We start from the raw sequence: 13,416 nt of genomic DNA on the forward strand, positions 1-13,416 counted from the left end.
TATTTAGATCTGTTTTATTCACAGTGACTCAGGACATTTGAAGGTTCAGTTGATGTGACCCTTGTTCTGGTCTGAATATAAACCAGGTCACTGCGGGTCAATAAGTACCTACTTTTACTTTACTGTACAGCTGATCTCCATCACTGCCCCAGTCCAGCACTGAGTGTCCAGAACTCTCCCACCGATCTGTTATCTCACTTTGTTCTACAGGACGATCCGCCAAAGCAGTAGGAGAACCGAGAGGAGATGAAGGGAGCAGATGGACAGGTGGAGGAGCGAGGGCACTGGGCCAGTAAAACAGAGTTTCTTCTGGCAGTGGCGGGGAACGTGGTGGGTCTGGGAAACGTGTGGAGGTTCCCCTACCTCTGCTACAAGAACGGAGGAGGTAAGAACACACAGGTTCCTTTATCTTAAGCACAATTTTGATGGATTTGAGTATTTATAACATTTTCAGCTCTACTCCAGTGAGTGCAGTGATCTACTGTCCCCTCAGCTCTATTACAGTCATTAACATTTAGTTAATTTCCTATATTGGGTTTAATTTTAATTTCATTCTGCTGTGCTGGTTCAGCTCCTGTTCTGCTTTCCTGTTGGTCACTCCTCTCACTGTGGAGCTTTAGTGTTTTATTATAGACCAAAAGATCCAAAAATAGAAGAACAGAGCTGAACAAACTTCAGTTCCTGTGCTGATTCTTTCTGCTGAATCTTTACAGCAGAATTAACATTCAGTATATGTCAATGTCAATGATTTACATTATTTTAAGCAAATTTGGACAGTTTTTATTGGTCCATTTGCCTTGAAGTTGAAACATTTTTAAATTATGGAAAAAAAAACAAAAATGACCAGGTCATATTGGACGTGCAGGTGGTCAAACTTTTCGTCCTGGGAGGCCAAAATATTTGTGGTGGGCCGTGGTCTAAAAAAAACAAAACAGTATACTTATAAAGAAGGTAGATATTAACTGAGATGTCTTCTGTAACATTACACTGAATGAAATGAATATACTGTTTTAAAAAGTTAAAGGATAATTCAGCTGATTAGTGTTTAATATTATATAATTCAGAGTTTATAGATGGGCAGATTTATCAAGAAGTACTGCTGCTGTTAGAAAACAAAAAAGGACACTCTTTGCTGCCATAAAACAAAAACAATAATGGCCCCAATATTGATCCTTGGGGAAACGCCACAATTTGTGTTGTTTAGACTGGAACAAGCTGTACTACGATCCAATGAACAGCTTTTGAAACATGATATAAGGCTGCTGATACTGGCTGTGAGTTAAACACTCAAAGACACACTTCCCAGTGCCTATAAAGCAAACAGAGGCAGAATATTTAGTTCAATTCTACAGGTCAGTCATTTTTGTGGCTCTACAGAAAATCAGTATGGTGTCTGAAACAGACATGATGTTCTTGGTGTGTTCTCAGGGACGTTCCTAGTGCCGTATTTGGTGTTTGCGGTGACCTGTGGGGTGCCCCTGTTCCTCCTGGAGACAGCTATGGGGCAGTACACCCAGCAGGGGGGCATCACATGCTGGCAGCGTCTCTGCCCTCTGGCTGAGGGTGAGCGCCATTACATCACATTCAGCATCCTCACCAACAGACAGCTGGGGTTACTTGTGTTTTGATGCACTTTGGGTACAGTAAACAAGTTAAAACACTCTTAGTGGATGGTGCTCCCCTTTTTGAAATTCTGACAGTGGGTTTACAAAGTCGTAACTGTTACAAGCTGGTGAGCAAGAAAACTGACTTCAGCTTCACAACTTTTTAGTGTTTCAGTTTCTCACTGCGGATTAAACGTATCAGGAAACCAGCTGGAGTGATTATAAATGCAAATAAATCCTTTAATCTCCAAATTATCGATGTTCGTCTTAAATCTCTCGCTTTGCCGTTTCGTTAGCTGCTAGCTAGGCGAGACTGTTGTCCGTGTTGCTGTGGTGACCAGCAGTCTGCGCTGATCTTCAGGGTTAAAGGGTGAATCAGCAGTTCTACATTAACTCCAGAGTTTAAGACCATTTATTGTTAAACTGTGTTGAACGATCAGCAGAGCTTTATTTTACTGTAAAGGAGGATTATTTTATTTTTACCTACTAGATCTGATTCAGCTGTGGAGCCACAACAGGGCAGTAAAAGAGGCTCCAGGGCAGCATTTTGCTGTTCTAACTGAAACAACTAGAACTTGATCTACTTTTAATCAACTAGAACTTCTAATCTAATGTTAGGACAGAGTACTTTTCCTTGGTTTAGAACTGAAACAGCTGACTGACTGGGTGATACATCTCTGATACACTGAAGGTATTTCACAACCAGGCAACTTCAGCAGGTATAACCAACGAGCTGAAGAACTTTGGAACATTTGAAGTTTAACATTGAATTTTTTTGGTTTAATGAATAAGCAGCAAATGAATCTACAGAGAACAGATTTATTACTGAGACAGAGTGTCTGACTGACTCACTTGCTGTTAGCTCTGTGGACACTCTAGCTCTACAGTCACAATAGCCCTATCGTATAACTCTATCATACAGCTTGATGATTACCATGTGCTCTATCATATAGCTTTATGATCACCATATGCTTTTATCATTCAGCTCTATGATTACCATGTGCTCTACAAACACCATATACTCCATTATACAGCTCTGTGATCACCATATGCTCTATTATACAGCTCTATGATCACCATATGCTCTATCATACAGCTCTATCATTTAACTTTATGATCACTATATATTCTATCGCATAACTCTGTTTGCATCATACAACTCAATGATCACAGTATGCTCTAACATATACAGCTCTGTAGTCATCATATGTTCCCTTATATGAACAGCTATTGCTCTATTATACAGCTCTATGGTCACCAAGTGTTCTATCATGCAGCTCTATGATCACCATATGCTCTATGGTCACCATATGTTCTATCATACAGTTCTATGGTCACCAAATGTTCTATCATACAGCTCTACGATCACCATATGCTCTATGGTCACCATATGTTCTATCATACAGTTCTATGGTCACCAAATGTTCTATCATACAGCTCTACGATCACCATATGCTATATTGTATTGCTCTGTGGATTCTGTCTGTATTCCCTGGTCAGGAGTTGGCTATGGAGGTCAGATGATTTTGGTGTACAGTAGCATGTGTTACAATACTCTCCTGGCCTGGGCACTGTTCTACCTGGTGTTCTCCTTCAGCTCCCAGCTGCCCTGGGCCACCTGCAACAACACCTGGAACACAGGTACAAAACAAAGCCACACCAAAACTATGTATTTAATTTCGCTTATAAGCATAATTTAGGCTCCCGGTTTGCTGACTTTGTAATTGTGTGTTGTGTATATTGTAATTACAATATAATAATAACATAATAATATAATAATTTCAAGTTTTCTCTCTTCCTTAGATCATTGCAATGTTGCTGTTAAAAACCTCACACTCAACTGGACGGGACAAATGAATTCAACATCAGCGGCCACTGAGTTCTGGGAGTAAGTGGGCTTACAGGAAATGTCCTTATATACATCAGCAAGAATTCAACAAGTTTTATCTGAGCCTTTAGCTGTGGAAAGACCCATAAGGTGGAAAATCCTCAGTTAATAACTGCATAACGTTCATTTCTGATCATATACATTTGTAGAATATTAGCATTTTGGTAGACAGGACCAAAATATTAAATGTTAATTCCAGATGTGGTCATTCTCCCTTTACCTGCTGTCCAGGCGCAGAGTGCTGGCCATCTCTGGTGGAATTGAAGAGCTGGGTAAGGTCAACTGGGAGATCCTCCTCTGTGTGATTGCAATGTGGGTCATCTGCTATTTCTCCATCTGGAAGGGCGTTAAGTCCACTGGCAAGGTGTGTGCACTAGTTTGTCACAGAGGTATGTATATCAATTTGTCACAGAGATGTATATGTACAGTATATATGAATGTGGCCAAAAACACTTGGTTAATAAAGCACCTTTACTTGTGCAAAAGCTGTGCCTCCTTAAATAGTGGTGAACAGTACAATATACTGAATCAGTTTCCTCCGTTGCCACCAGGTGGTGTACTTCACAGCTACCTTCCCCTACGTCATGCTGCTGGTGCTGCTGATTCGGGGGCTGACTCTGCCAGGTGCCCTGCAGGGCATCCTCTTCTACGTCTATCCAGACCCCCAGCGCCTGACTGACCCTCAGGTTCTGCCTTAAACCAACCTTACTGAGTATATTTCAAAATATTGTTAGAGAAATTACAAAAATATCTGAAATTGCTCTGAAACAAAACAGAATATTTAGAATATTAAAGATTCTAAGTATGCAGTTTTGTTTTTCTTAATTGTTTATTGATGCCTCGTTTGTTATGGGACCTTCCCCTGACTGTGATTGGTCCCATTCTCTGTCTCGTTTGTTCTGAGACCTCCCCCAACTACGATTGGTTAACTGTGTGAAATGGGCTTCCAGCAGTGCTGAGATATTCTTTTTAAGTCTATTTACAACAGTCTGTTCATAGATAGATAGTTGAGTTTTGTTTAGCTCTTTTGTTTAGTTGTTTGAAGTACACTGCCAGCTTCAAGCTCAGGAACCTGTGCTTCTCTCAGACTTTCAGAGGTGGGCAGTCAGAAGTCATACTCATGTTAAAATATTGTTCCTGAAAAATGATATCTCTTCAATTATTCCTTTATCCGATCTGTCTGTGCTACCTGTGCAGGTGTGGATGGAGGCAGGTACTCAGGTGTTCTTCTCATACAGTGTAGCTGAGGGATCACTTACTGTGCTGGGGAGCTACAACAAATACAACAACAACTGCTACAGGTGAGCTAATTAACACCATCACCTGCTGAAACATCGCCACACAGTGGATATTTATTTATCTGCAGGTCCTGTGTGTGTGTGTGTGTGTGTGTGTGTGTGTGTATGTGTGTGTGTGTGTGTGTGTGTATGTGTGTGTGCGTGTGTGTGTGTGTGTGTGTGTCAGGGACTCGATCTGGCTGTGTGTGTTGAACAGCTGTACGAGTGTCGTGGCTGGATTCGCTGTGTTCTCAGTTCTTGGTTTCATGGCTGAGCAGCAAGGAGCTACAGTGGAGGACGTAGCAGAGTCAGGTACCTCTGAACGTCTTTAAAACTTTAGAGGCTGTTTCTGAATGATGCATGATTTTCTCTAAAGAGTCAAACAAATTTCAATAAAATTCTACAAAACTCTTAAACATCCCAAGGAATTCCAACACTTTTCAACAAATTCTTAAAAATTCTGAAAAGCAAACCAATTCTACCAAATCTTAAAAAATCCAACAAATTCTAAAAAATTCCAATAATTCCCACCAATTCTAATCCCAACAAATTCAAAGAAATTTGATCACATTTTGATCACCAAATATTTGATGATCAAAAAAATAAACAAATAATTCCAAAGGTAATAAATCCTGCAAATCTACTAAATTTCAACACATATCAACAAATTCTAAGTAATTCCAAGACTTAACAAATTCTTAAAAATTCAGAAAAATAACAAATTCTACCAAATTTAAACACATTTCAATACTAAGGAATTCCAACTCTTTAACAGTGTAATGTGACAGAACCAGCCAGACGCTCGGGGGAAAAAATAGAAAATGAGGCTTTACTAGTTAGAACATAATCAATACTGGTGGTCATTAAACATGCGTGGGTCAAATCCAAAGTCAGACAGATATAAAAAAGAACAGACACAGGAACATGCAAACACGGTCCAAAACTGGGAAGACAAAAGGTAAAGTCGAAAAGTCCAAAAACCCGGTCAGAAACACAGGAAATCAATCTAACACAGGATGGACGGCTCAGTAGCTTTAGAGAAAGAAGCAATATGTCACAATGACCGAACTAAAGCCTGGGCTTTAAATACTATCTATCACAGGTCATATGACAAACAAGACAGGTGCACCAGATTAGTGTTCAGGTGAAAGGGATCGATGATTGGCTGTGGATGGTGATGTGACAGTCATGTGATCACCAAGGGAGTTCTGGGAATTCGAGTTCTGCAAGGAGTCAGTACCGGAGAATGCGTGACAAACAAGTTCAAATAAATTCCAACACATTTCAACAAGCTGTAACAAATTCTGAAAATTTCTAAAATCCAACGAATTCTAAAACAAGAAATTTGATCAGAATTTTTCAAATTCCAAAGAATAAACAAATTCCAAATGTAACAGATCCTGATAATCTATCAAATTTCAACACATTTCAACAAATTCTAAGAAATTCTTACATATTTTAACAAATTCTGTAAAATAAAAAAACTAATTTTAACAAATTCTGACAGCTTTCGACAAATTCAAGCACATTTCTGACAAATTAAAATAAAATCTAAGAAATTCCAACAAATTCTGACAAAATCTACCAAAGTCTAATAAAGTATAATTGTGTGTGTGTGTGTGTGTGTGTGTGTGTGTGGATCAGGACCTGGTCTGGCGTTTATAGCGTATCCTCAGGCGGTGGCGATGATGCCGTTACCTCAGCTGTGGTCTGTGTGTTTCTTCATCATGATCATCCTGCTGGGCCTCGATACACAGGTACACACACACACACACACACACACACACCCCCCTCTGGTTCTGCGTTCTAGGTTCTGAGCTGCTCCATGTTTGTCTCTAACCCTTAGTTTGTTGCCATGGAGGTGATCATCACGTCGGTGACTGACCTGTTTCCAGCGACGCTCCGCAGAGCCGGACGGAGAGAACTCCTCCTCCTCCTCTTCTGCCTCTTCTGCTTCTTCAGCCAAATGGTCATGGTCACTGAGGTACAGATAAGAGAAGACCAGAAAGAAAGAGGGACAGAGTGAATAAAGAGAAAGGGAAGAGAGAGAGAGAGGCAGAGAGGTTCTGTTAGCAGATCTCAAACTGCAGCGTAAGAGTTTCACCAAAATGAGAATATTTCAGAATAAATTTAAGGTTGACTGCATTTAAAAGAACTTTTCCAAAAAACATCTTGTGCACAAAAGTACAAAAGTAGCAGCTCAAAAAATAACGTAAATAAAAACACAAGTTACTGCCTACATGAATGTGACTGATATCATTTTCAGAGAATAAATTAGAGGCCAAAATGGAACCTGTGTGAAACTTTATATGAGTCTCATCTTCTGTTTCTGCTTTGTGTCCACCAGGGGGGGATGTTTGTGTTTCAGCTGTTTGATTATTACGCCTGTAATGGGAGCAGCATTCTGTTTCTGGCTGTGTTTCAGTCTCTGGCTGTGGGCTGGATCTACGGTGAGACACACACACACGTGTTTGTAAGGGTATTGCTGGGGTATCCCAGGTGGTTGCTAGGCACTTGGCATCATATCCCACAAGGATGCTATGACGTGGTTAGTGCAGGTGTATTATGGTGACATAAGGGGGGTGCATAGACTTTTGGCTGCATGGTTCTGCTGTTCATTCATTTAGGACAAAATGCATCCAATCAAAAAGCTGTAAACGATCCATCATTCCTGAGCAGATCAAACATTCTAGAGTCGGTTCAGTGTTGATATCACCAAAACTGTGAGATGAGTTGGTGGACAAAAATCTGGCAGAAAAAGAAGAAACAGAATTGCTGAAAATACAAATTTTCAATATGATTTTTTAAGGAACCTAATGTTAACTAACTAAGCTAACTAATGTTAGTCAAAACCTACACTAAATGAACGGGCTAGCTACCTGCTGAGTATATCCAGCACCTGTAGACGTATGGTAGCATGATAACAGCTATCTTAGCTTGTCCAGCTATCTTTACTTTTCTGCAGACTTCAGGATTCAAGAGTGACATTGTTTATGGCCACAACAGTCGCTGTTGGTTACAACTGCTTACTAAGATAAATTAAACACTAATTTACACGTTAACACTTTCTATGAATGTCAAGTTTGTAAGCATAAACACATTTATAACATGTTACAATGCATTCATATGGCATTATAAACATGATTATAAAAATTTATAAAAATGAATTACACTTTATTGTCATGTTTATTATACGTTATGAATTGTTACTATAATGCATTATAAGTAGCGTTAATAACATGTTATACTGTCCGTGCCAAAGAAGTCAGTCCCAGCTTGGAGAGCATAAAGACAAATACAAAGTTTATTTACACCCTGAGATTTCCAGTATTTTATTTCTCAGCGCTGGAGCTGTTAGAGCTGCATCTTCAGGGCTTCAGTCCTGAATATTCAGATGCTCCAAACAGGCTGTCCAGCCTAGAATCACTGCTACACTGCGCTTTTCTTACCCAGCGCTCTCACTTTAAACACTACATTACATCACAGCAAACCGAGTTCCCATCAGCCCCTCCCCTGAACCCCCTCTGACATCACACTGAGCGTGAAGTCACTGTGGAGTGAAGGCCTGGAGAGGGAGAGGCGAGATAGTAGAGCACTGTCATTGTAATTTGTTCCCTCACTGGTTCTAGTGAAGCACTAGAACCCTTCACCCTGTAACATCACTACACTACAGTACAGTAATGCTAATTTCTGCTAGCATTCTATTGGATATGCAGTGTTAAGTTAGCGCCAAGCTAACGGTGGTTAGAAACAGGCCACTGCGTAGTCCACTACACAGAGCACTAAACAGGCCACTGCACAGCGCACTACCCAATGCAATGAACAGGCCACTGAACAGGCAACTACACAGTGCACTGAACAGGCCAAGGCATAGTCCACAACAGAGTGAACTCAAAAAAGGCCACTGCAGAGTTCACTACACACTTCTCTAAACAAGCCAATGCCCAGTGCACTTTAAAGGCTGCTACACAGTCCACTACACAGTTCTTTAAACAGGCCACTGCAGAGCTCACTACAAAGTGCACTAAACAGGCCACTGCACAGTGGACTGCACATTTCACTACATGCTGTACTTAACCTGCCACACCACAGTCCACTATACAGAGCACAAAACTGGCCACTGCACAGTCCACTTCACAATTATTTAAACAGGCCACTGCACAGTCCACTACCCAATGCTCTAAACAGGCCACAGGACAGTCCACTATACAGTGCACTTAAGAGGCCATAGCACAGTCCACTACATAGTGCACTGAAAAGGCCACTGCAGACTCCACTATACAGTGCAAGTAACAGGCCTGTGCAGTCCAATATAAAGCACTAAATGAACAGGCCACTGAACAGTCCACTACACAGTGCACTGAACAGGCCAAGGCATAGTCCACTACACAGTGCACTTAACAGGTTGCTCCACAGTCTACTACACAGTTCTCTTAACAGGCCACTGCAGAGCTCACTACATGCTGTGCTTAACCTGCCATGCCACAGTCCACTATACAGTGCACTAAACAACCACTGCACAGTCCACTACCCAGTGCACTAAGCAGGCCACTGGACAGTCCACTGTACAGTGCAGTAAACAGGCCACCACACAGGCCACTATAAAGTGCAATAGACAGGCCACTACATTTCACTAAAATAGCCACTGCACAGCCTATTACACAGTTCTCTAAACAGGCCACAACACAGTCAACAGATTTAATACCCATGTACCTTTTTCCTCACAGGAGCAGACCAAATGTGTGACATCATTGAAGACATGACTGGGTCATCCCCCAGTTTCATCTTTAAACTGTGCTGGAAATATCTCACCCCCCTCGTTTCCATGGTGAGCCTCTATCTGTTTGTTTGTTTAATTCACCAGGGTATATTTGGGTTTTTCCATCTGAATTTACATGACAAAATCGTAAGGCAAATTATTCAGTAACTGCATGAAATTAATGTAAATTTTTATTTTATTTATTTGGTTTTTTTTTTTATAAAGGTTCCCTTCAAATTAACAGAACATGTGTTTTATGATCTACACATATTGCTATATGCTTACAATTTACTGCTGAAAGCCAAAAATCTTAGTATTATTTTAGAAATTAATGTTTACAGAGCAGATCACTGAAGAGACGCCATCTGTTTATAGTTTATAGCCCAGATTTGTGAAAAATGGGTCGACTTTCAGTAGAAAAAAATAAACTGTGAGTTCAGCTTCTTTTATTATAAGGGTTTAAAATTACATCACCCATTTATTTGACTGGAAAGAAGACAGTCACAGCTCTCATACGACCCCCACCTTTAGAATGTAGCTTATGAAATATGAAAGTTATGAAGAATATGACGAAGTGTTTTTTGGAACCACCGGTGGTTCCAAGCAGTTAAAAAGGTTAATAGCTTTTAATTTTCTGAAGTAATCACTCTGTATCTACTCTTTCAAACAGTGAACATGTGACTGCAAATCAGTAGAGCCAATAATTTTACAGTACAGTGAAATATGTGCAGCAAAAGACTGGATAAAATACAGGAGCAGCACAAACACACTGCAGCAGAGCGCTGAAGAAATCTGCAGAGGAGCAGTAGATGGCAGCATATTCAAAACAAAAGATTTTAATGTACCTTTTTAGCCAACTGTGTCTGAGCACATCAGAATTAGACCTCCGCATTTAACCCATCTGTGCAGTGAAACACCACATACACACTAATGAACACACAGACACTAGGGGGCAGTGAGCACACTTGCCCGGAGTGGTAGGCAGCCCTATCCACGGCGCCCAGGGAGCAGTTGGGGGTTAGGTGCCTTGCTCAAGGGCACTTCAGTCACGTACTGTCAGCTGAGGGGATCAAACCAGCAACCTTCCGGTCACGAGGCCGGTTCCCTAACCTCCAGCCCACGACTGCCCCACATGGCAGTTGTGGCATACAGCAATGCATTATTATTACAGCTTGTTTAAACACCTGACCAAGCAGATTGTAATGAATTTATCAATTATGATTTTCACATCACAAATTTTTTAGGTGTCGTTTATCTGTTCTCTGGTGGAGTACAAGCCCCTGACCTTTAACCGCTGGTATGTTTACCCCAACTGGGCGTACGGGCTCGGCTGGGCGATGGCGCTCTCCTCCATCCTGCTGGTGCCCGGCCGGGCGCTGGGTCTGCTGTGGGCAGGGAGACGGAACCTGAAACAGGTGAGTATCAACACAGGTACACTCTGTTTAACACAGGGCGTTACAGAGAGAAGGGCTGAACTGATCAGACTAAAAATGATCAGACCTTTAATACACTTTAAGAGTGTTTGTAGATTAAGTCTTAAACATAGTCTTATATTAAAGAGGCACTTTGGCCAAAATGTAACCATCAGTGCATCTGTTTGTAAGGATTCGTCAAAACCCAGACGCTCATGGATTAAGAGGACTAAAGGTGTTTTAATAAGGCTAGGCAGATGCGGGGTCAAAAGGCAGGCGTGGGTCAAATCCAAAAGACAAACCAAGTCCAAAAAAGGGGCAAGGCAAAAACGAAGTAAACAAACAGGCAAAGGTCTACTTTGATCTCGATTCACCCATAAAGAAACACTCAGTCTCCCTGTCTCTCCTGGCAGGGTCGTCTACACAGCTATCGGGGGCTACATCTCCCCCCATTCAAAGAGGGCATGAAGTTTCACAGACAGTGAGAATGATGATCAAAATGATCCACAGAGAGACAGGAGTGAGTGGAGCTCCGGCGCCAGGACAGCAACCCAGACCCCAACGCGTTATGGCAGCCCCCTACAGTATAGCAACCGAGACCCCAACGCGTTATGGCAGCCCCCTACAGGACAGCAACCGAGACCCCGATGCGTTATGGCAGCCCCCCCACAGTACAGCAACCGAGACCCCGACGCGTTATGGCAGCCCCCCCACAGTACAGCAACCGAGACCCCGATGCGTTATGGCAGCCCCCCCACAGTACAGCAACCGAGACCCCAACGCGTTATGGCAGCCCCCCTACAGGACAGCAACCGAGACCCCGATGCGTTATGGCAGCCCTCCCACAGTACAGCAACCGAGACCCCGACGCGTTATGGCAGCCCCCCCACAGTACAGCAACCGAGACCCCCACGCGTTATGGCAGCCCCCTACAGGACAGCAACCGAGACCCCTACGCATTATGGCAGCCCCCCCCCCACAGTACAGCAACCGAGACCCCAACGCGTTATGGCAGTACCCTACACTTAGCCCCCCTACACTTAGCCCCCCTACAGTTAGCCCCCCTACAGTTAGCCCACTTTATCCTCCAAATATTACGACTTTATAAAATAAAACACAGGAGTTAAAATGGTATATATGCACTATTTGACGCAGGATGTCAGGACAGTCACGGAAATGAAATGAAATAAATTGTTGTGTCTGTTAACAGCGCTGGCTCCAGCTGTGTACGCCCGCCGCGGACCTGCCCCTAACCCGGAAGCAAAGGGCCGAGATACAGGAAATGACATCAGCAGCAGAGACAGAGGGGCTAATGATAAACAACACAGAGCAACACAAACAAGCACAACAATAAACAACTAACAGCTTGTGTTTCTGTAGCCCGTATGAAATAAAATCATGTGACACTGAACAGCCAATCAGGAGCGTTTATTCTTTCCACAGCGCTTTATATTCAGAGACACCCAAATAAGGACTTCCAGGTCTGAGCTGTTTTCCCCCGACCCTGAAAACGACCCTGCAGTTAAAATGAACGACTGATCATCATCATCATCATCATCAACCGCTTAGTCCAGATAGGGTCGCGGTAGCAGTTGGGAGAGCAGAGAATCCCAGACGACCCTGTCCCCCGCAACTTCCTCCAGCTCATTCCCGGGGACCCCGAGCCGCTCCCAGGCCAACTTGGAGATATAATCCCTCCAGCAGGTCCTAGGACGACCCCGGGGTCTTGTCCAAGTAGGCCGTGCCTGGTACACCCCCACCGGGAGGTGTCTGGGGGCATCCGGATCAGATGCCCGAACCACCTCAACTGGCTCCTCTCAGTGCAGAGGAGTAGTGGCTCTACTCTGAGCTCCTCCCGGATGACCGAGCTCCTCACCCTATCAAGTAGAGTGTAGCCTACCACCCTGCGAAGAAAGCTCATTTCCGCCGCATGTATTCACGATCTCATTCTTTTGGTCATTACCCACAGCTCATGACCACAGGTGAGGGTGGGGATGTAGACCGACCGGTAAACAGAGAGCTTCACCTTATGGCTGAGCTCCCTCTTCATCCCTACAGTCCAGTACAGTGACCACATTACTGCTGCCACCTGTCCCATCCTGCAGCCAATCTCACAATCCCTCTTCCCATCACTCGTGAACAAGATAGTTATACTTAAACTCCACCTGGGGCAAGTCCTTTCCCCTTACCTGGAGTGGGCATGCCATCCTTTTCCGGGCTAGGACCATGGACTTGGAGGTGCCGATCCGCATATCAACCACTTCACACTCAGCTGCAATCCGCTCCAGTGAGTGCTGGAGGCATCCTTGCGATCCAGCCAAAAGAACAACAACAAAACAACAGACGCCACCCTCCAGCCTCCACACACAACGCCCTCCTGACTTCGGCTATGCCTTGACACCCTGTCCATGAATATCATGAACAGGAGTGGAGCCTTTACATTCTTACAATGTAACAGTCTACTCTGTCAAGTTCC

The 13,416-nt window shown here is 43.1% G+C and overlaps 1 protein-coding gene across 1 annotated transcript; it reads left to right on the forward strand.

Moving 5' to 3' along the window:
- Window positions 1-33: 33 nt before the first annotated feature.
- Window positions 34-12,331, forward strand: LOC118818015 (sodium- and chloride-dependent GABA transporter 2-like). Its single transcript, XM_036585100.1, has 14 exons — window positions 34-385; window positions 1,429-1,563; window positions 3,105-3,245; window positions 3,408-3,492; window positions 3,724-3,856; window positions 4,044-4,178; window positions 4,690-4,793; window positions 4,957-5,081; window positions 6,414-6,526; window positions 6,616-6,753; window positions 7,117-7,219; window positions 9,497-9,597; window positions 10,773-10,943; window positions 12,151-12,331. Exons 1-14 carry the CDS (start codon window positions 247-249, stop codon window positions 12,292-12,294), a joined length of 1,767 nt encoding a protein of 588 aa, XP_036440993.1. The 5' UTR covers window positions 34-246; the 3' UTR covers window positions 12,295-12,331.
- Window positions 12,332-13,416: the final 1,085 nt, after the last annotated feature.

The sequence above is a fragment of the Colossoma macropomum genome, unplaced genomic scaffold (assembly GCF_904425465.1).
Source record: "Colossoma macropomum unplaced genomic scaffold, Colossoma_macropomum, whole genome shotgun sequence".
In the NCBI taxonomy this organism is placed as follows: Eukaryota; Metazoa; Chordata; class Actinopteri; order Characiformes; family Serrasalmidae; genus Colossoma; species Colossoma macropomum.

Excerpts from the sequence above, each read along its gene's own strand:
- LOC118818015 (XM_036585100.1), top strand. The coding sequence starts at position 247 with ATGAAGGGAGCAGATGGACAGGTGGAGGAGCGAGGGCACTGGGCCAGT. Across the intron at positions 386-1,428 it reads CTGCTACAAGAACGGAGGAG|GGACGTTCCTAGTGCCGTAT; the intron begins GTAAGAACACAC and ends GTGTGTTCTCAG. Across the intron at positions 3,857-4,043 it reads GCGTTAAGTCCACTGGCAAG|GTGGTGTACTTCACAGCTAC; the intron begins GTGTGTGCACTA and ends CGTTGCCACCAG.